The sequence below is a fragment of the Lutjanus erythropterus genome, chromosome 22, assembly GCF_056507025.1.
Source record: "Lutjanus erythropterus isolate fLutEry1 chromosome 22, fLutEry1.hap2, whole genome shotgun sequence".
NCBI classification, from domain to species: Eukaryota; Metazoa; Chordata; class Actinopteri; order Lutjaniformes; family Lutjanidae; genus Lutjanus; species Lutjanus erythropterus.
The window spans coordinates 16,489,339-16,511,547 of NC_139338.1; the positions used below are offsets into that span (position 1 = coordinate 16,489,339).

The window sequence follows — 22,209 nt, forward strand, 5'->3', positions numbered from 1 at the left end:
ACAGTGCATATTAATAACATTTGTCTGCGTGACTTAATTCAACAAATGGCGCCGCCAAAGAAATCAATGTCGAATGGGGCACAGTTACTGCCATTTCTATATTAACAAGGCAGACCAAACCAAACTGTAAGAAAACCTTTGAGCTCTGGAGAAATGGTACACAAAACATACATAACGGGTTAATACATTTACAATCTGTTAAATTCTTACCCACAATTAATTGATGAATGATTATTCATTAACATCCCTGGTGTTGGTTAATCTCGACACCCCTTATTTTTTTCACAACGTTGCCATGTCCTGCTCAGATTAATCATCGTGAAGTCAGTGTATAGTGTGATCAATCAGTCGCCTTCTGAGCTGAATAAGGCGCATCTAAACAGTCACTTCAGTCATGAAAGGAACAGTTTACCCCTCTTTCCTCTGGCCTGTAGTGCCATTTACCTGTCGAGATTGTTTTGGTATGAGTTTTGGAAATGTCGGCCATAGAGTTGTCTGCCTTTGCTTTCTTATAACGGACCTCAACACCAGTGTCTCTTTCCAGAAATCATGACCTGGTTACTGAAGATAATCCACAGATCCTGTTGTGAAAAGATTCATGTAGGAACTGTTTTCTTTCTACTGAGCACCATTGGCGAGAGGCTCATGTTCATTATAGAATGGGATTTAAAGATTGATGGCATCCTCCTTGGCTGAGCAGTAACCATGAGTAAACACATGCATCCTTTGGTGATTTTTAATTTTTTGGAGTGAACTGTCCCTTCTAAATATGTGGCCTTTTGCTGTATGCTGTAGAACCACCGTTTGTTTTTCCTGAAGATGAATAAGCATAATATTGTATTTCATAAAAATGTAATACCTTATGAGAATTATTTCAGTTGATACAGACTGTTTCCACTTTAAAGTACTGTGGGAAACTGGATGGGTGCTGGATCCCTGAAGTACCTGTCAGAGTTGAGAGAGAGAGCGATCTGCACACTAAATACCCCCTGTTTGAAGGACGAAGGACTGAAGCAGTCTGAGGAACACTGCAAACGTCAAACAGCAGATAAAAAACATCCTTCAAATGGGAGCTTTTTCCATGTGCCAAACTCTGTATAGAAAACGGGATTTTTAAGAACTTACATACTTACTTACTTCAGGCTTTGTCAGTTAGATTATTAGTTAGATTAGCTCAGTGACCGCCTGAAAATTTAGTAAATTGCCCTTTTCTAATAAAGAAGAGAGGGCATAAAAGATTTCACAAGAGATTCATTAGAGTCAGAGCTTCACAAATGAGATACTTTAACAACTTGGAAGTGGGAGCAGAATGTACCCCGTTATTGGAAACCAACCCTCGTCATTTGCCATAATGTGAGACATTAAGACTGGAAAGAGAGAGAGAGCAAAGAGAAGCGCTATAAAGTGTCAGATTAAAAAGTCAGAGGGGTGGCAGGTTGCATAACCAATTACATTAAAAGTTATGAGAACCATTATTAACAACACCCGCCTCACACCCTCCACTGTAAAGTGCAAATGGACCAAGAGTTTATGATGGTTATTTTTTTCGTCTTGTATACAAGAACACAGACACACATTCACGGTAAAATGTCAAACAACACTGGATTCTTCAATGACTTTTCTTTCAATTTCCAAATGTCTTGACGGATTCCTTCACTAGACTGTGTGATAGTCAGTGCTACTGTTGTCAGTCGTAGCACCCAGTACTGGATCAGTCACACTGACACAGGACAAGGTAAAATTCGCTCTCTACCCATGGTTGTAAAACTCATTTGGGCACCATGATAATTATTATTTGGTGATCTTATATAATATGAAGGACTATAGTTAAAATGAGCACAAATTCAAACATCTTCAGCAGTAAAATGCAACCTGCACATGTATGCAGTGGTAATATTAATTCAAAAATGTAAGATATAATAGTAAAATACTAACCATTTTTCTACATGAATACTTTTACTTGTAGTGGAGTACACAAACACACATACCCAAATACTGCCGTCAAAAGTCTACCTTCTTAATTCACATTAACAATCATACAGTAGCTGCAGGAGACATATCGCCAATTACATTCAACCATTTCCTGCTCTCACACACACACACACACACACACACACACACACACACACACACACACACACACACACACAAAAGAGCCCTCTTATAAACTGTGGCCTACATAATACACACTGTCTTACTTGACCACTCTCCCTCTCTTTTTGTAAATGGGTCAGTTCAGACAGACCAGTGGTCAGACAGACTTGGCAAGTGTGTGTGTGGTTGTTATCGAAGTTGTTAAATTCTTTGAGAGCTTTGTAATGGGGCGCGTTTGTGAATGGAGCTTTCTTGTTGGCATGAGTTTGTTGTAACCAGAGTTACTGGTATGAATATGAAAATGGAGAAACATTACTGAAAACAACTGGGGACAAACACATTACAACTTTTAAAATATATGATGTTCTGCTAGAAATGTAGTCTCAAATCTTGGAGGTTCATTGGAAAACACTCTGCCTCAGCTGTTTTCTCTTCAGTGTCTGTGAATTCTGTGACCAGAATATACATTTCCTCTGTGTGTGTGTGTGTGTGTGTGTGTGTGTGTGTGTGTGTGTGTGTGTGTGTGTGTGTGTGTGTGTGTGTGTGTGTGTGTGTTGTCTAGGCTCTGTTCCCTAAATAACCTTTAGAAAACCACAGTGTATTTTGGGAACACTGTGAGTGTGTGGTTTTGGAAAAAGTATGTTAGGAAATAACTCCCATCTCTCTCTCTCTTGTTATGTTTTCCAGCATATATAATAACCCAGCTGTTTACAGCTAATCCTGTCTATGAAGCCGAATTAGGCAATAGTATGTCTCTGTGTGTTTTTGTCTGATAATGTGCGTGAATCAGTGCTGGCAACACTGAGCTATGATGGAGGGATTTTTGAGGCTTAAAACAGGGAGGATCTGCCTGTTTTTCTTATCTCCGTTACTGGATGGGGAGGATTTGAAGTCTTAACAGTGTCAGAGAGTCTGAGAGTTAAAAACAGAAAACACTGCTGTTTATGATTCAGCCCTGCTAATGATGGGGTGTCGTTGCCATAGCTTTGTCTGTCTCAATGAATGTCTGTTTTTATTTTCTCTGCGTCATGCTTACCATTGTTGTTCAGTGGTTGCGCAATCTGACAATTTGTTCACAGCAGGAGTTGTTTGCAGTTGTTGCTCTGCAGTATTTGCACACCAAACCATTTTTGTTGTGCTCTTAACAATGATGTTGCCCTGGTCTCAAAATATTTTATATTACGTAACGTCAGGTCCAAATTGCTGAAACCCCTCATGAATAAAATGTGTTATTCTAGTTTTTGTGTGCCTGATCAGCTCTTTGGCTGCTCATGGTCATATACAGATATATTTTTTTAAATGTCTAGAGTTTAAGATATTCATTATTGCCATATTCTGCTAATAAAGCCCTGGAAATAATATTCCTATATATGTTTTTATTAATGTATAATCACTTTATGTTTTCATTACTTATGAGAGAGCCATTCACATGTGCATGGGCAGTGTGCCCTCTTCCACGTAGTCTGCTATGTTGAACCTAGAGATGTTCCAATACCATTTTTGTTTTCCTCCTAATACGGAGCTGAATCCACTCAGTAAGGAGTCCACTTGGTCTTCCCCACAAAAAAATTAGACTTTGCACTGTGAGGTGATGTAAAGCTGGTGTTTCTCTCTCCCACTGACTATGTAAAATTTGGCATATGGGACGATGCAGGGAAGTAGCAGGGACCTATTTCAGACAGAATACCTTATGTGGTATTGGATCAGTGCATAGATGTACGTACTAGCTGACGTGCAATGCTGCATTTTAGGCAGTAATGGCACAACCCCAGTTGAACTACTATGTGTTCTACAGTGGTCCAGAACAGATAAACCAAGCACTGGCTGTAAACACAGCCTTTTACATTTTGCACAAGTTTCACAGCCACTATAGATTCTCATGCATGCTTGGAAAGAGAGATTGAGATGACATGTTTGCGGTCTGCAAGTTCACCACTAGATGCTAGACCTGGGTGATAAAAAGATACCAATATCTATTGGTGACAGACACTTCATCAGTAGATTTAAGAAAGTAGTTTAGTAAATGTTCAGTAGTTTCACTTAAATGCAGAATGTCATCAAAGCACATAACTAATAAATAGCCTGCCCTTGATAATGGAGCAAACTACAAGTGATTCATTGAACAGACAAACCCTGTGTGCTCCTGCCCCAGCTCACAAACAGCCTATCATATCCGGAGGTGCTGCATGTGACACCAAACAGCCAATCTTTTCACCGGTATGTAAGTCAGCTTGCAGGTATGGCAGCTTTTTGTTGTTTTTAAGTCTAAAGACTATCGGGAAGTGTTGGGCCTTGGACATCCAGAGGAAGCTTATAGTAGAACCGCTCCTCCTTTGGGTCGAAAGGAGCCAGCTGAGGTGGGGGAGCTGGAAAGCGTTGGTGAGGAGAGTGTTCTCAATTATCAGAACTCCTTATTCTTCTCATTGCAGAGTGAACTAGTTTGAGTCTCTGTTCTAGCACAAGAAACGTGTGTGAATGTGAGTTAGGATGGGTGTGTTAAACTCATGTGTGACTGAAATGTATAAACTCTTCCTCTGTCTCTGTGTTTATGTTAACAGAGGAAAAAGGGCAGAGTATACTTTTCTTGCTTTCTGAGGCTCCATGGTGTTTGCTCTTTACATACACCCAGTTGTTACTCCATTCTTTCACCGCCTCTATCTTTGTCTCTCCACTTAAGTTAGAATATGAAGGCGTTTATTGACACTGTAAACTCATTAACTTGTTACCACTGCACAAAAAGGACAAACCAGCATAGTCCATGATAAGTCTTTCTGTCTCCTTATATCTGTCTTTCAAGTTCAGACATGCTTTATTTGCACATATGCTTAATAGCAAAATGCAATTGTATTATGTGGTTTATATGACAGGAATTGTGAGGTTCAGATGTGAAAGATGGAGGGAGGAGTGATTGTAATTGTAGACAACAGCAAGCAAGAGACTTTCTTCCTGTTGCTAAAAATGTCGTTGGCCTTCTGGGGCAAAAGTACATACGCACACACATTCACACAACAAAGACACCAAATGTGCACACCACACTTCTGAAACTTCATGAGCAGCATGCATGCATAGGGCTGGACAATACAGCAAAAAATGTGATCAATCTAATTTTTCATACATTGTTCTGTATCGTCACAGCATATAAATTCATTAGTTAAACTTTAGAATATAGTCCATTAACATCTGCCCTAACAAAGGGGTTATACTCTCTGTGGTCACTGGGATGGTACCTATTTTCACATGATGGAAAAGAGTTGTTGTGTTTCCCATCTTGGTTAGCACTGACCGATGCTAATCTGTCCAGCCACTTCCAAATAACTGACATCTTTTTAGCTTTTTTGTCAGGGATTTGCTCAGCTTGAAAGATGATGGGAGTTAACTTCATGGTTGCTTCGGTGCCCCTCAGCTCCACTCTTCCACTCCACTTCTCCAAGACATCCACTTTTAGGGTTGGGTGGTGTCAAAGTTGGCCAGCTACCCACACTGAGGAAGCTAAGCTAAGAAAACAAAAGCACACATAATAGGGTTACAGTTGAAAGAAACATACTGGCACACACATCTTGGGTTCACTTAACTAGGTGGGTTCAATATGAAAATAATTAACAGGACACAGAGATGCAACATTAGTGCAATTTTTATTTTCAGTCCGTATGTCTGTGCAAACCTTTGCCAGCATCCCCTGCCTTATGGCATCTCTGAGGGGACACACTACCTCAAATAGACAGGCTGTTTAAATCATGATGTTCAATTAAAGAGGGCTCAGTGGTCGATGATTGTCAGCCATTAATGATGGATGCTACAACTGTCCAACCCTGTCCACTTTCAGATCCACCACTCTCATTACTGGTTGCTCAAACATTGCTTTGCAGTAGGAAGTGGGCGTGTGCCTGACCAGCTGTTGCTGTTTTTATTCCTGCTGTGTGACTGGCTGTAGGATTTATTCATATCAAGTAAAAAATATCCACAGTTTATCATAATTATCAACATGACTTTTATTATAATACTGTATTGAGATCATTTCACAGCCCAACCCCATGCATGCAGTATTTATGGTTATGGGAAGTAGGTTTGCAGTTTTGTGCATGAGTCAGCTGGTGGTTTGCCATGTCTCTGAGAGAGTGTATGTGTTTGTTCAGTTAATACTACTAGCAGACGTCCGTGCCTGATGCAGAAGCTGTTCACACTTGGCTCAGAGTAGAAAATTTTCCCCTTCCTGCTTTTGAACTTCTCACATTCTTGAGCTTCACACTGAGCTTGGACTCGCTCCACCACAGCTCTGAACATGAGGACTTTGACACAGACGCACGCACACAGACACACACACTCACACACTCACACACTCACTCACTCACTCACTCACTCACTCACTCACTCACTCACTCACTCACTCACTCACTCCTCTGTGTGTTTGAGGTGGTGACTTATCGCACATATAAAGTGTTGTGGCTTGGTTGCTGGCAGATTAGCTGTGAAACGAACAGTCATGCAGTATGATCCTCTGCGCATTTCTTTCAAGGCAAACTGCCATCAGTTGACTCATCATATGGCTTTCTCAAAAAGTAAGAGTGCTTCAAGTGTCTACGTACAAAAATGTTTATTCAGAATTTGACTGGAAAAGATGATACAGAACTCCTGCAGAGGCTGGCAGCAGACAAGCCTTCACATGCGAAGCAGGGTGTCTTAAATCTGCTGCGTCAAATTAAAGGTTCAAACTTGAGTGGAATGCTTGCAAGTAGAAGCAGAAAATGGAGAAAAAATGTCAAATATTTGAAGAGCTAAGGGGAAATGACAAACTCCATTAGTACTCCCCCTCAAAAAATATTTAATTGGATTTAGTAATATTTCCTGACACCCAATGAAGTCAAAGAGAAAGCTCCTGCTTCCCCCTTAGTCAGCCTGGCCTGCAGCCGCTGCCCTCCATCACTTTCTGCTCCCCCATCCGTCCTACTCACACAGCAGGACAACGCTGCACTTACGTAACACAAAAAATAGAAAAGAAACGCAAAGAAACTGAAAGACATAGGGGAAAAAAAGAGAGGCAGAGATAGACTGAGAGAGAAGAGGGAGAGTGGCTAACCATGAGGCGTCCATGTTTTCCAGTTTTTCAGCTTCTTATAAACCGCATCTTCTTTGAAAGAGGCTTCAGCTTTTAATGTATTAACCTACATCAGCAATCAGAGTAGTTAATAGCCTTCATATTAACATGTTTTTAAAACATTTCTTTTCAGACCTTCACATTTAGCTGATTTAAATGAGGGAAGAACTCCTTTATTGATGGTCTGTGTCAACTTTGAAGCTCAGGGTTATTGAAGTGTGTCCAGTAAAACTGCTCTGCTCTCATCAGTTTTTTTAACCACAAAAAAGAAGCTCACATCACCTCCATCACCAGGAGATCCTGTTTCAAACACAACTTTACTGTAATAACACACTGGCTGTAACACTGACACACTGCAGGGTCTAATACACACTTTGGATACAGTCAGAGTGAACTTCCCATCAGTGACCCAGATATTGGTAATCAGTAATACAACACAAGGTTTATTTTGGTTACGGATGTCATTAACAGTCATATATTGACATGACATTAAAATAACCTATGGTCTGTTATTAAAAATGGATTTACAGGTATTGCTGTGTTGTTGTTCATTTTAGAGCTGTAACGATTAATCAATTAGTTGATCAAAACAACATTAATTGGCAATTCATTTTCAACCAAAATTGTCAAACATTTGCTGGTTCCAGCTTTTTAAATGCAAGGCTTTGCCCCTTTTCGTTGTAATTTATGAACGTAAGCAAACACTTTGTGGGTTTTGGACTGTTGGTTGGACAAAAGAAGGGGTGGGGGAAATTTCAGATTCTTAGATGCATGGCGATTCGGACATGGACGAATCTGAATCGATTCACAAACGTACAAATTTCGATTATTTAAATCTGTTAATTAAAGTAATAAATAAGGTTCTAAATAATGCGGAACTAAGAAGCGCGGTAGGCGTAATCTCCGGGACACTTTGGGACGCGCACCTGGAGCGGACACGCCGACACGCGCACAGACAAAAACAAACATGGCTGACCGCCAGCCGCCTCGCCGTCAGATCCGAACAGCTCCTTCTAATTTAAAAGCAGACGTGTGGAAACACTTCGGCTTCTACAACGTCGACGGCGGAAGCGAACTGGACAAGAGCCACGTTACATGTAAGCTGTGTCGTGTTAAAATAAAATACTTTGGCAACACAACAAACATGAGAAGCCATGTAAATGCACTGTTTTTAAAAAATTGCAAGTGATGAATGCTTATTCAGTGAGACAAAAAGAAATGTGTGTTGTGAAAAAGTGCATCAATATACATAAATTAAAGATGCATCAATAATCGTTTTATAATCGAATCATAGCCCCTGAATCGTAATCGCAGTCGAATCGGCAGGTGCCCAAAGATTCCCACCCCTACTCAAGGTGGACTTGCTTGCTTTTTTTTAATTTAATTTAATTTAATTTTTTTTTTTTTTTTTTTTTTTTTTGGCATCTTTCAACCGCATTTCCCTGTTTTCTTCAGTGGATGTGGAGGGAAAAGGTAGTGCAGTGTAAAAGTTTGTAGTTTATTTTAGCAATTTTATTGTTAGCCTAGCAACCAGACAATTCACATTAGTATGGGGTAGTTTTGATATGATGACTGACACATTTCGAGTGAAGCACAACAGGCTCACTAAACTCAGATCAAGCTGACAAAATAGGCAGTACTGACCAAATACTGTTACTACATTGTGTATTTCTCACCTCAAAAGTTTTCAGAAGCACGCTGCATCTGTAATTTAATTTCTGCTTGAAAACGGACCAACTAAATTTTGGTGATACCAGGGTATAAATTAATGATTTCTTCCCACTTCCATTTGCACACAGCATTTTAATCAGTATGTCTTAGTAAATAGTTGTGAATCATCATTGACAACCACAGACATCCAGTTTGTAGTCTTTGCAAAGTTTGACATTTTGGAAAAAAATCTCTGTAAAACTGCAGCCTGTTGTTTTTACTGTTTGTTTGTGTACAGATTAAAGAAGAGATAACTATAACTGAAACTTTTAACTATATTAATCTGAGGTTTTTAGATGTGCTTGTAGGAGGATTTTGTTATCATTGGTCAGAGGTAGGCTAGCTGTTTCCCCCTGTTTCCAGTCTTTATGCTAAGCTAACCAGCTGCTAGCTTGGTACTGCATTGAGGTCACATACATTCACCTTAATGCACTCTGTCACTTTGTTGTTGTGGATCAGTATGTGTTTGTTAAGCACCGCCATGTCTTGTCATTGCACTTGTTAATTTGAACTGTGTGTCTTGGTGCATGTGTGTTTGAGTCTTTCTTTCTAAGCCACACACGCCCAAATCAGTGCAGGGGATCCAACAGCCTATCCCAAACTTTTCCTGGAAAAGGCATGTGTGTGTGTTTGTGTGTCTATGCTTGAGTGTGTGTCAGAGCGTGATTCAGTGATTCAGCTCTAAACCACCACTAATAGAGTAATGATGGTTCCCAGTCCGGCTTATGGAAAGATAGTGTTTGTTTATGTTGTTAGATCAGTGTCAAGGGAGACGACCTGCAAAAGTAACTGATCTTATTACTTGTGTGTGTGTGTGCATGTGTGTGTGATTCAGTAACTAAAGATCAGAAGAGGAGACACAAATCATGTGTTTTTGTCTGTGTTTTTATGTAGGAGTGAACGCCTTCACTCAAATCTGCATAATCACACGTGTGTGTGTGTGTGTGTGTGTGTGTGTGTGTGTGTGTGTGTGTGTGTGTGTGTGTGTGTGTTTGTGTGTCTGTGCATGTCTTCTCCTCCCTCTCTTCTTCGTCAATGGTTATGACACACCTTCCTACCTGGTATATAGACCTCAGTTGTCCTCTCTCTCTCCTCATTACTCCGTCACTCACACAGCTCTCTCTGTCTCTGTTGGTGTGTGTTTTCAGTCTAAGATGCCCTAGGCCGGGAGAAGGGAAATGTAAATGGCTTCCAAAGTAAAAGATGCTGTGGTGTGGTACCAGAAAAAGGTAAGATGCTATACATTTCATGTATTTGCTGGCTTGGGTTTTGCATGTCACAGAATAAGAAAAAAAAAAATTAAAACAGCTGTTGATTTGTATTTTTGGATCACATTTTCTCTAAAGAAAATCAAACTCAAGAGAAATAGGGAGTCACTCTAGAGAGCCTTACATGAAGTTGGATGGTGCATTTTGTTATTTTTAAATGCAATAAGTAGTCTGTGCCAGCTGAAAAATTGTTAAGGCCCGTAAATATTGTTGAACTTTGTTGTGTACTAGTGTGTCTACACATATATGGCTGTGCATTGATATACAAAATACCTAATGACGAGGGACTCCTAAGACAAAACAAACTGTCTCTAGGTTCACCAAAGATTCCTTTAAATGACATAATAATGTAGCACACATAGCTCAAGAATGGAGCTAAAATACATAGAAATTATTTTTTGATTACTCGATTAATTGTCAACTAGTATTAGTAAGTAATAGGCAACTACTTTGATAATCAATGAATAAGTATGCACACATTTTTAAGTAGAGAAGTCAAAATTCTCTGATTCCAGTATGTGAATGTATGTGAATATTTGGATGGCTTCTTTACTACTGTAAGCCGGTGAACTAAATATGTCTGTGGGTTGCGGACAAACCAAGATATTTAAGGATGTCGTCCTGGGCTTTGAAAAACACAGATTGACATTTTCACCATTATATGACATTTTATACTGATGCTGACAGAGTCTGTTTTGGAGCTACTAACTGAATAAATTAAGGCTCAGGTAATATTTCGAAGCAGACGACAAAAACCTCACTCATTAAAGAAAAAAGAAAGCTGGATATGTATAAATGATGCAACAAGTTTCAAAAGAGTTTGCACAATCAGGATGAATTTTATTCAGTTTCTCCAGTTCCTGTTATTGCACACACCAGTATGTTACATAAACACATAACATACACACAGATTTTTTGATAAGGATTGCTGACATGAGTGTGTGCGTGCAACCACAATTTTTACTAAGCAGACCATTTAATATTGAAAATTAAGATTGCAACTTGCAAATTGTAAGCACTTAGCTTAATAGATTAATAGTAGTATTAATCATACATAATATCCTATATATTTAAAATCTTTATTTGATAGTAGATTGATTAAATTTTATGTGGTTGATCTAATTTGACCATTGTCATCCCCACTGCAAACACAGTTGTCAGGACTGTGTTAAAACTTCCAAATTGCCCCAAAGATATTTTTGCCATTTAAATGCAGCACCTTCATGTTACTTATGGCTTGGCATGTATATACAGATATTGATCTACCTGTAATTAACTGATTTTTTTGATATTGATTTATTGGTCTAGCTCTGAAACCTCACAGTTCAGATATTAAAATGTGCAAACTGTTTTTGATGCACAGTATGTTGGCAGTGACCTCCATAGAGTCGGTCCGTTCGTTCGGCACAGTGTGAAACCAGCCCGGTGTTGTGTATCTTCTTGTTCCATGGTCTCAGATATCAGATCCTCTGCTGGACTCCAGTGCCGCTCCCCCTGCAGCTCTCAGCTTACACACCCATCTGCCTCTCGGGGCTGTCTGTCCTCGCAAACCTGTCTGTCTGTCATTCTGACTCTGTCTGTGTCTTCTTAGGCCGCTTCCGTCTACTATTATTTTTCCACGACCTCTCTGTCTCCATATCTGTTTGTCTGCTTTCATTTTTTTGTCTTTCATCTATCAGTTTTTCTGCCTGTCTCTGATCTTCTACCTGCACCTGGCAGATGAAGACGTCAACATCAGCTTTCACTGGAAACAGATCACACTGAAGATGACTCATATGAGAAGTCACTAACTTTAATGAGAGGTCACAGCTTTAAACACTACTGTCTGCATGAGACAAACAGCTATTGTCAATTGAAAATAGCAGGTTTTTCCAGGCTTGTTGATTTATTTTGGTCATTAAATTGGTTTAAATTAAATTGCACATAACATTACGGTCTTGAAGTCTTGAATTAGCCCTTTTCAAATCTACAGATCCAAGAGATTTGGCTATGAGACTGGAGTAAAAACAGAAAATCAGTGTTTTCTTTAATATTAGCTTGATAGCTGTCTCAAGAGTATACAGTCGCCATACATCCGTGTGTTGTGTGTGTGTGTGTGACAAGCTGAGCTTGTCTGGGCAGAGGCACACCAGTGACGACAACCGCTGAGTCATGAATGGATAAAGCCCTTTTTAAGTAGCAGATCACACCTGTCTGACTCTCCTCAGGGCTTGTTTATTTCTGACGTTCCTTTCTAGACAAGTTAAGTGTTTTTTGCTTCCTCTGACCTGGAAGTCGAGCAGATTAAACAAACATTGTGATTCTCAGGCATCATATCATCATCAATTGGTCCTATGATTCACAAACTGATCAGTAACACAGCAGATAGAGGAGTCTTGAAGGGCAAAGATGGGTTCATTGTACCTATTTATCGCATTTCTGTCAATGTTAGCACTGGCTTTGCTAAAAATACAAGACAGAACAAGACATGGTCTGTGGTTTGGCATTAAACAAACACCTGAAATGCTGCCAAACAAACAAATGCTGCCCTCAAGAGAGTATTTAAGAGTGCGTATTTTTAAATCGCAGTGACTCCTGACAAGTCTCACATGGTGGAAAAAATCTGTTGTGTTTGTAGCCTTGGTTTTTATCAGTGGTCAAGTATTTCTGATCAGGACACAGCTCAGGTTATATTGTTGATACTCTCTGAGAGACACTCGATCCTTATGCTTGTCTGAAAATTAGAAATTTTGGGCACAGTTTTCATCAAACACATTCAGTGGTATCTAGCTATGCAATTAGTTTTGGTTTTACTGCTCTAGGGTTTTAGATATCCAGCTCATTATAATGGTTGTGATGTCATTTCCCCTGGAGTGTTCACAGTAAATGGCACATTCAAAAAAAAGTCAACAGCTGTGGTGCTTTTCAGAAACAATGTCCCAGCTATTTTTGTTGGAGAATATGACCACGATAAATTTAGCCGACCTCGATAAGTCGATAACATAATTATCATGACAGTCCTAATTGAAATGTACGAAACTAAAAGAATGATGGAAAATGAAGGGTCAGCTCTGAAATCTCGGAAAGATTTATTTGTGTTGTCGGTCAGAAAGTCAAAGAGCCATAACAAGACAACAAGTGCATAGACATAAGGTCCTGTTAACTAGTATAAATGACAGGTGTGTGGTTTGAGGGCAGGGTCCAGACTTGTCACACCCACGACTCTCCAGCTTCGCCAGGTCTCAGGCAGCAGCCAGCATGACACATAGTTTATTTCTGACTGTGCTGTGTCTGGCTGCAAATAGACTGAGTGTTATGTTTGTTTGAAAACTGCCCTTTTTTCTCAGCTCTGTGCCATGTTGAGCCCATATCACCGTGAAGACGCGTGCAGCCGTGTGTGGTCTATATCTGTTACAGCGCCAGACAGACTTCCTTGTTTTCTTTTTTGAACGTCTGACACATCAAGCTTGCAATTGCCAAGTAGGAAGCCAGTTGCCAGCCTCCTGTGGCATGTTGGTGATATATTTGAGCTTAAAAAGTTGCACAGTAATAAATCAGCTTATAGCTTATTTGTGTTGTGGCTTAAACGCCTATTTTAAGACATGAGTGGCAAAGACCTTAGTATGTGGATGGGATCTGTGGATCTTAATGACTTTACAGGATCAGTATGTTTCTATATGAGGAACATGGCTATATTTAGACTAGTAGGGACAGAAATCATCATGTAGCTTTATATGTTTTTATATATCATATTGATGTTATTAGTTGTACATGTTTTTTTGGCCTTGGGTTAAAGTTTAAGGACACACACAAGTGGTGCATTTGTTTGTTTTATGTGCATTTTCCTTTCTATCAGCATGAGAAATCGCACCAGGCAAAAACAAACACTTCCCCTCAACAACAAAAAAATCCCATCGGTCTCTTCCTCCTCTCTCGAAGCAGTGTCCCTTTTTTCACTCGAAAATATGTTTGTCAATCTGGATAATGACCACTCACCATTTAGTATTTTCTGCTTCTAGAGTTTTCTTTCTGACAGATGTCCATAAAATGACAGGTATATAACATTGACGGTTATTCACATTCTTTAACTCTAGCCTTCCAGTTATAAATGATCATAATATTACTGCTAATATTAGAACAATTGTAAGTAGTTTGATACACTAATAAGGTAATCATCACTTTTCAAGTGAAAACATATGTTCTTATTCAACCTTCTTAAATATGACAATTTACTGCTTTTGTTTATTTGATAATTAACTTAAAATGGAAAAAACATTGTCATCTTGACCCACTGGTGGTATTGTCATCAAATAGGATCGCCACTTCAGCCTTCAAGTACTGCAAGAAGGCATAATGGTTCTGTCTGTTTCTTTGTTTTATGTGATAGTAAACTGAATATCAAACCAAATACATTTAGATATGTCGCGCTGGGTTCTCAGAAATTAGGATTGTTGCTGTTTTCTGACATTTCTCATAGACTAAACAACAAATTTATTTTAATTGAGAAAATAATTTGCAGATTATTTATTAGTGAAAATGATGATTACTTGCAGCCCTAAACTTATCATCTCTTTCATTTCTGAACCCACACTGTTAACTCACAGAAAACTTTCCTTTAGCTGTCAGATGAAGTAAATCACTCCACTCACTTGGTAAATGTCCTGTATCCCATCTGTCACACACACACACACACACACACAACTGAAAATAGACCTTGCACTCGCTCTCCAGCTACACCTCAGTGTGTGTGTTGCCATGGTCACACCAGAAAACACAGCCGAGGGGTTAATCCGCTGCCACAACCAGCAGTCTGACCCGAATTCATTTAATTGTTCTGTCACTTGATCATTCAGTCATTGAGTCTTTTTTAGGCGTTTGTGTTCATTCACATTGTTACTGGTTCTTTTTTCTGCTGTTCGTGCTGTAAATCACTTATTTAATGACTCAATTTTTGATTAAAATTTGATTTGATTTTAAAAAATGACAAATGATCATATTAAATTGAAGTTAGCACAGTTGTTTTTTTTAGGGCACAATTATCAGTTAAATGGATGCATAATGAAAATAATCATTAGTTGCAGCCCTAATTTAGATAAAGCATTGGATTATGACCTGTTTTGGATTGTGTAATGTAACACTTGATTTGTTTTTTCATTCGTTGCTTAACACGCACAGCACATACCTTTCTAAAGTGAAAGCATCATTGTACACAGCAGCAGCAGCGTCTCTTTGAGTTTCCATTTGCGGTTAATCAGTGTGTAAAAGCTGACCACACCTAGACAGACAGACTTATGTAAATAGGTGATTCCCACAAATAGGTGAGCAATTTTCCATCACAGCCTGGTTCACAGTGAAGAGCACTGAGGGTTTCTGGAAGGAAGTGGGTAATGCTCGACAAATAGTTTATAGAGGCATAAATTAGATTTACCAGAATGTTCAGTATTTGTTTAGCTGCAATCTTATTTGTTGAACTTGGCCTCAGTCATTCAGAAGGGAAGGACTTGACAGTGTTATATAACCAGTAGCTTCATATAATTTTAATGTACAAATACAAATTTAATCTCTAAAGATCATAAGACTATAGGGCTGTAAGAATATTTTCATTATGTTTCAATCTGTTTATTATTTCTGTTAAACAATAAACACTTCTAGTGCATAAGATGCAGGACCAAAATGCCCATTTTAAGTTCCCAGAGCTCGAGGTGATGCTTTTGAAGTCTAAATGAAAAGATAGTCGGTTTTCAAAGATGCAACACAGAGAAAAAAGAAGCAAATCCTAATGAATTATGTGAAGCTCAGACCAGCAAATTCTTGGCATTTTGCTTGATCAGAAGATGAAAAAAGTTTGTCAAAACTGACCAATGAATTAATAATTTCAGCACTAAAGTTTTGTTCAGACTTCAGACAAACAAATTTGTTTCTCCAATCAGATCTTCAAGACAGAGTGTCCACAGTTATTTGCAAGTCTTGAGATTGGATTTGTGTATCCAGACATCACCAACCTGACTACATGGGTTGCTGTGGTGACATAGGCGTCAGTAACTATGTATCCTGATCAAGCAGTTTTCCAACACGGAAGAATGAGAAATGGAGATCAATCAATCTTGCCCTCAGAACAATCGCACTGTCAAGTCACGGTGCTTCTAAGTCACTGTTGTTCTCTGCGTTGTTGTCCAGCCACTCTGATGCACTTTCACTTGAAGGAGACTCATTGCAAACACAGAATCAGTCAAAACAAGTAATAATGATAATATATATTTTTTTTAACATTGTCCATCCCTGTTGTGTGTGATGCAAAAGACACTTTAAAATCCGATTTTGGCATCCAGGGCATCCAGAGCATCCAGACTGAGATTCATCTGTAGAAATCTGATTGGAATCGCATTTCAAATCACTTTCAAAATTGTCTTGGCTCTGATTTGCAAAAATTGCTTTTCATGTGAGCTGTTTTTTTTTTTACTGTCCAGACTTTCTACAATCTGAACAAATCCTAAAAGTGTCTATTTAAACCTGTGTTGGCTACTTTACAGCTGTAGAAACTAGCTGTAAACACAACACTAACATATTATCGCCTTATAAGGTTTATGTGGCAAACCTTTTAGTTAGTTTAGTTTATTTACATATGCACCTGCCAGGGAGCAACATTAGCAATATCAGGAGTCATGTTTCTGTCCACCTGATGAATGCAAGTCCAACATTCAGTCTACTTTCAGTTCCATTTTTGTCACCACTGATCCCTGAGGGAAACACAGCGGCTAAATGCTCCTTTATGTTCCAGCTAGTTGCTAATTTTGTCTGTCAGCTGTTTGGGGCTGAGTAATCTTGTGATACCAGACAATGGAGACCGTTCTCCTTAGTGGTAAGCATATGATGTCACTGCCCTAATATAAAGGGCCACCCTACAGACTTTTTTTTTCTTAAATTTTACTAATTGATTATACCCACTTTTAGCAATGAAAGCTGGGAGACTGCACTCAGTCTCTGTTGAGTGAAGCTTTTAGAGACTGACTTGTGAGCCAAGGTGCTGTGCAGACTGTGTATAATAGGTTTGTAGAGAGCGGTCAGAGTGAACCAAAACAGTAATCTTATGAGCTGTAAGAGCAAAACAGTCAGCTGAAAGATGCTGACATGCAGAGCTGGATAATATTTCTCTGTCCAGACAAAATGCTTGTCCTGTATCTGATAATCAGATTTGTCGTGACCTAGCGCCACAAATTTGAACCCCAGCTAGTCTATAATAACAGATAGCAGCTGAACGGTAGTAATTAGCACTGCTGAACAATGAACCTGATCCGGGTGTTCATGTGTTAAACCTTTTGAATGTCTGTCTGCTGTAGACACACTTAAGGACAAACCTGCCACCCCATACCTCGTCACACCAGCATCTCTGTGTGTGTGTCTGTGTAACACCCCCTCAATTGCAGAGGCAGTTGTTATATAACTCTGTTGCTTCGCCGACATAATCCCCCTCTCTTCCTCTCCTGGATCGTCCCTCCATCCGTCGCCATGGTGACCCCAGCACTGCCACAGCGGCACACTTGGCCTTGTCATCTTCCCTTCTGGTGCTCTCTCAGCAGCACTTGATTTGCTTGTCAAATCGATGGAGTCTGTGATTTCTCTCACTGAGAGCAGCGTAGATTCGTGTGCCATTTGACCAAGACCAAGAATATTTTCACCCCTGGCAATTACTAGAGCAATCTTTAGTTTGATTTTGAATTTTTGGCGTTTAGAGAGAGAATAAAAATGTCAATTAAGAGGCGAGGTGACAGAGAGACTGTATAACACTGAATGTAAGAATTAATTTGTTTTGAGAGGCAGTGATCAGGTATACAGATAGTGATGTAAAGATGAGTGTGTGTGTGTGTGTGTGTGTGTGTGTGTGTGTGTGTGTGTGTGTGTGTGTGTGTGTACGGATAAGAGGATTTCCAATGCAGTTAATCCCACTCTGTCAGATCTCAGTTACCTCATTACTCCATGATGTAACGAGGGGTGTGTGTACGTGTGTGTGTGTGTTTGTTTGTGTGTGAGTGAGTGAGTGAGTGAGTGAGTGAGTGAAATTTACTCCTCTTTCCATATCTGCCCCCACTGCTTATCTACACCCTCTCTCCTTCTTTATCTTTGTGCTGCTGTGTAGTCTGGTCATGTTTGCCCTCTGGCTGTCCTCCATATACACACCAACATCCTCTCCAATCTGTGTGTGTATTTTTAATAGGTTGAGTGATGTGGAAAATTAGCTGTCAGCCCAAATGTCACACAGTTAAATCAGTCAGTCAGACATCAGATTAAGTGCTATCTGGTGTTGAGAATAGGCCATTTGTTCTCAACTGGTGGAGCCTCAGGAGCCACATTTGTCAATAAGTCAGAGCCCTATCATTATGTCTTGTTTTAAGGGTTATAGTTTATTTTGCTAAATGAACATAGGCATAATCTAAAGTATAAAATTTCAACAAAAATCACTGAGACAATAGAACTTTTTTTTTCATCTTTGATAACTAAGAGTCGCAATGTGATACAAAATGGCTAAAAACAAACACAAAAGCAAAATTAAATAAGCCTGTGTATAGTTGATTTTTAAAAAGTGGTGATTTTGCTAATGTTGTCTCCATGATGTGGAAAATGGGGCAGGGTGGAAAAGAAAAAGAGGGTGGAAAAAGGTGTTTCTGAGCACTTTAAGGACTTCTCCTTATTGTCAGTGTTGCCTTTGAAATTGAATCTGAGTTCAGTTTTAAAAGTATCCCCCTTTAACTGTTAATGCTTTCACTCTCTCAGACAGGTTGAAGTCAAAAAGCTAAAAGTTGGACAGGAGGGCGTCCCATCTTGGTATCAGGGTCAGACATGGGTATAAAATCTGGGCCGAGCACAATGTGACGCACTGGCTGACCCACATCTCGTGCTGGTATCTGGTGGTTAACACGAGGCTATCACAAGTCATCCGAGCTGGATTGTACACCATGATAAAAGCACAAATCCTCAGTTTTCCTCTGAGAGTTGTAGGGTTTTTGGTTTTAACTATCTAGAAGTCTTTATTCAGTATTTATTATTATAGAGATGCATTTTTATTCACTTTTACAGACATTTAGAAAGAAAACATTGAGACATGCCAAGTATCCATATTTGCTGTTGCGAGGAAAAACATGGATTGAGAGAAAGACGGAGATCTATAGAGTAACTCTAACCAATTTGCCGTTTTGGTCTCTCTTCATGTTGTTCTTTCCTTGTCTTTGACCTCTCTCCTCCCATCTTTCTATCCATGTTTAATGAAGTCTCATTAAAGATGCAGAGTTTCCACTGGCGAGCTCGCGGGGTGACCCAGTCTCACACACTCACATGAACACACTGATCTGCTGAGGTCAGATAATCAGCTGATCTTCTTTAAGTCTCTGAAACGCACACACACTATATGAAAAGCAGCCAAATTATAGGATTTTAGCCTCCCAGCGTCCTTTGTTTCTCCTTCGCTTTTAACAGTCAAAGCTGAGTATTATCTGCTAGTTGTGACTCTGTGGATATAAAAGGAGGGGAAATAAGAAGCTGGCAGCTCTGGCAGGGTGACAGTACAGTTTGACCTTGGGGGGTGTTTGTTTCGTGCTTTTGTACATGTGTTCTCAGTTCAGATGTATAAACAGGGTACAAATCTATCTCGTTCCCACAGATCACTGTTTGTGTGTTTTTCTTTCTGTCTCTCTAACATCTCTCTGTCATGCTATGCCAGTACTGACACACTGCAGATGTGAGCATCTGTCACAGATCTACATAAGCGTGCATTAATCCCTCCACTGGCCTCATGCACACACTCATACATACGCTTTCTTCACAGTCTGCAGCCCTATTGATCTCTGTGACAGTGACCGGTTGTGCTGCGTGCATTTCCCCAGAGTCAAACCCTCCCCCCTTCATCGTGTGTGTGCGTGAGTGTGACATTGATAAATACTGGCTGTAGTACAAGATCATACTGTCTGAGAGGTCTCTTGTAAAGTGCACTCCAGTTGAACTTGGCCTTTTTTGACCAGTTTCACAGGTTCTTAACTACCCTTTAAAGACAAGAAAGGAAAGGTAAAGACAGAGAGGTTGAAAATAAATTGGAGAGAAAAGCAAGGCACAAATTATAGATGCCATGCTGTGTTTCTTGTTTGTGTTCTGCTCAGCATGTTTGGTTTGGTGCTAAAGGATGTAAACCTTTTCTATTTCACAAACTCATGCTGTGCAGTCAAGCTTTGTTTAACAGGGATATACAGATTATTTGGCTGAACAACACTAACAGCCAATATTCATTCTGTTAAAATAAGATGACGTTCACAGATGGCCAATATCTGCTGTGTCGTATCAATATTGCCCTCACTTAAGTTTGTGCTGGTTATTTGCTGCTGTTTGTTGTCATACCAAGTCGTGTTTAGCTAGTGGCAAATGGCAACGGATGCCTTGTTTTTTGTAACAATTTCTTTGTTTCCCTGGCACAAGAGCAGAATAAATAACAACAAAAACAAAACAAACAACCACAAAAGCATGAGCATTGGCCCAGAATTGCACAACTGGTGCATCCTTATTGTTTAAATCAATTTATTGTGAAATCTAGACAAGAACCCAAAGTGTTCAAAATGCCAAAAATGTAAAATGTTTATGATATAGTAATGCTTAACACACAGTAAGAACATTTCATTTGATTCATAACACCTTCTTCCAGTCTTCAGTAGTTGGCAGTGTTTCATGGCCCAGGCAGCCTCTTTTTCTTATTCTGACATCTTAACAATGGCTTTCTTGCTGCAACTCAACCTGTCAAACCTGCAACTCGAAGTCTTCTCTTCAGTTGAAACTGAGACTTGCTTACTACTACCACTATTAAGCTGTGCTTGAAGCTGTTGTCCTGTGAGCCGCCCATCACGCAAGCTGTTGACTCTCAGAAACTTGTCTTCTGATTCTGTTGTGGGTTTGGGTCTGCCAGACCTCTTCCTGTCAGAGTTTCCCCCAGTTTCTGTTTCTGAGTGCCTTTTGATGGTGAATGAAACTGTACTCACTGACACCTTGATTTTCTTCTGGTTGTAAAGAATCAAGAAAGGTTGGGACACCTGTAGGAATTGGTAGCACCAACTTTCAAGGCTTGATCAGCCTCCTGAACACCTTTAGTTGTTAACCCATTTCTTGTTCCCTGAAAAAGGTTTTTTTGTATAATTCTGAAATGTACTTTTTATTTTTTCAGGTTTTGGGTAGCCTTTCCTTTTTTTAACCTCTGGCAGTTCACCACTTACGTTTGTACCATTTCAAGCTATTCATTGGACTTGAAAACTGGAAAAATTGGGGTGTTCTAAAACTTTTGACCGGTAGTGTATATTCAAGTGGAAAACTGGCTTTAGAGCTGGGTTAAGTGGTTTATTTTGGTGTCATTTGGCAATAGTTCCATAATAACCTAAAAGCAAAATGTAATTCTAGTGGTGTCAGAGAAACTAGACTTCTGCTCCTCCTCTTGGCTCTATTTTCAGTCTTAAGAAACTTTGAGAGAGAGACTTTGGCCAATTATAGGTTGAGATAGAGAAGATAGTTGATTGTTGAATCTCTCTCCATTTTGTTTTGTTTTAGAAATGGGGCTAAAAACTTTCAGCTTTAGACTTTTAAAATCCTAATTTACTGCGACAACTTTATCACCACGCATTTAACGACCCACGTTCAGATTTAACCCAGATCGCAGTTGTAAAATCTTATTTTATGACACCCTGACAGCTCCAATTGTGAAGCAAGAGCTTTAAAATCCTGAACGCCCACAGAAAACAAAACACTTACTAACCATAATGATCTGTTTTTGCAGACTCTTCACAATCTTTAAATTGCTTGTTATGAGGATATAATCTGGCTGTAAATAATAATGATGCAGCTAAGAAAATTAAGGCGTGTTGGCAGTTCACTTTGATTTCAAAGAGAGAAAACTGTGAAATTATCTTTATTTTTACATTTTTAGAAGATATGAAAGATCCATCCAGAGAAAAACATTACTCTGTACAATACAGCTGTTGCTTAGCCTTATGAATGTTAGTAAGAGGAACTGAAGCTTCTTTGTGCATCTAAGAAAAACTTTAT

The 22,209-nt window shown here is 39.4% G+C and overlaps 1 protein-coding gene across 2 annotated transcripts in view; it reads left to right on the forward strand.

The window, feature by feature from the left end:
* Positions 1-9,996: 9,996 nt before the first annotated feature.
* Positions 9,997-22,209, forward strand: part of LOC146306790 (protein PHTF2) — a 30,830-nt gene continuing 18,617 nt past the window's right edge. For both annotated transcript variants that reach the window (XM_084711124.1, XM_084711126.1), the window contains exon 1: positions 9,997-10,125. In XM_084711124.1, the coding sequence (XP_084567250.1) occupies positions 10,081-10,125 (45 nt within the window). In that variant the 5' untranslated portion in view covers positions 9,997-10,080. The remainder of the gene's footprint in view (positions 10,126-22,209) is intronic.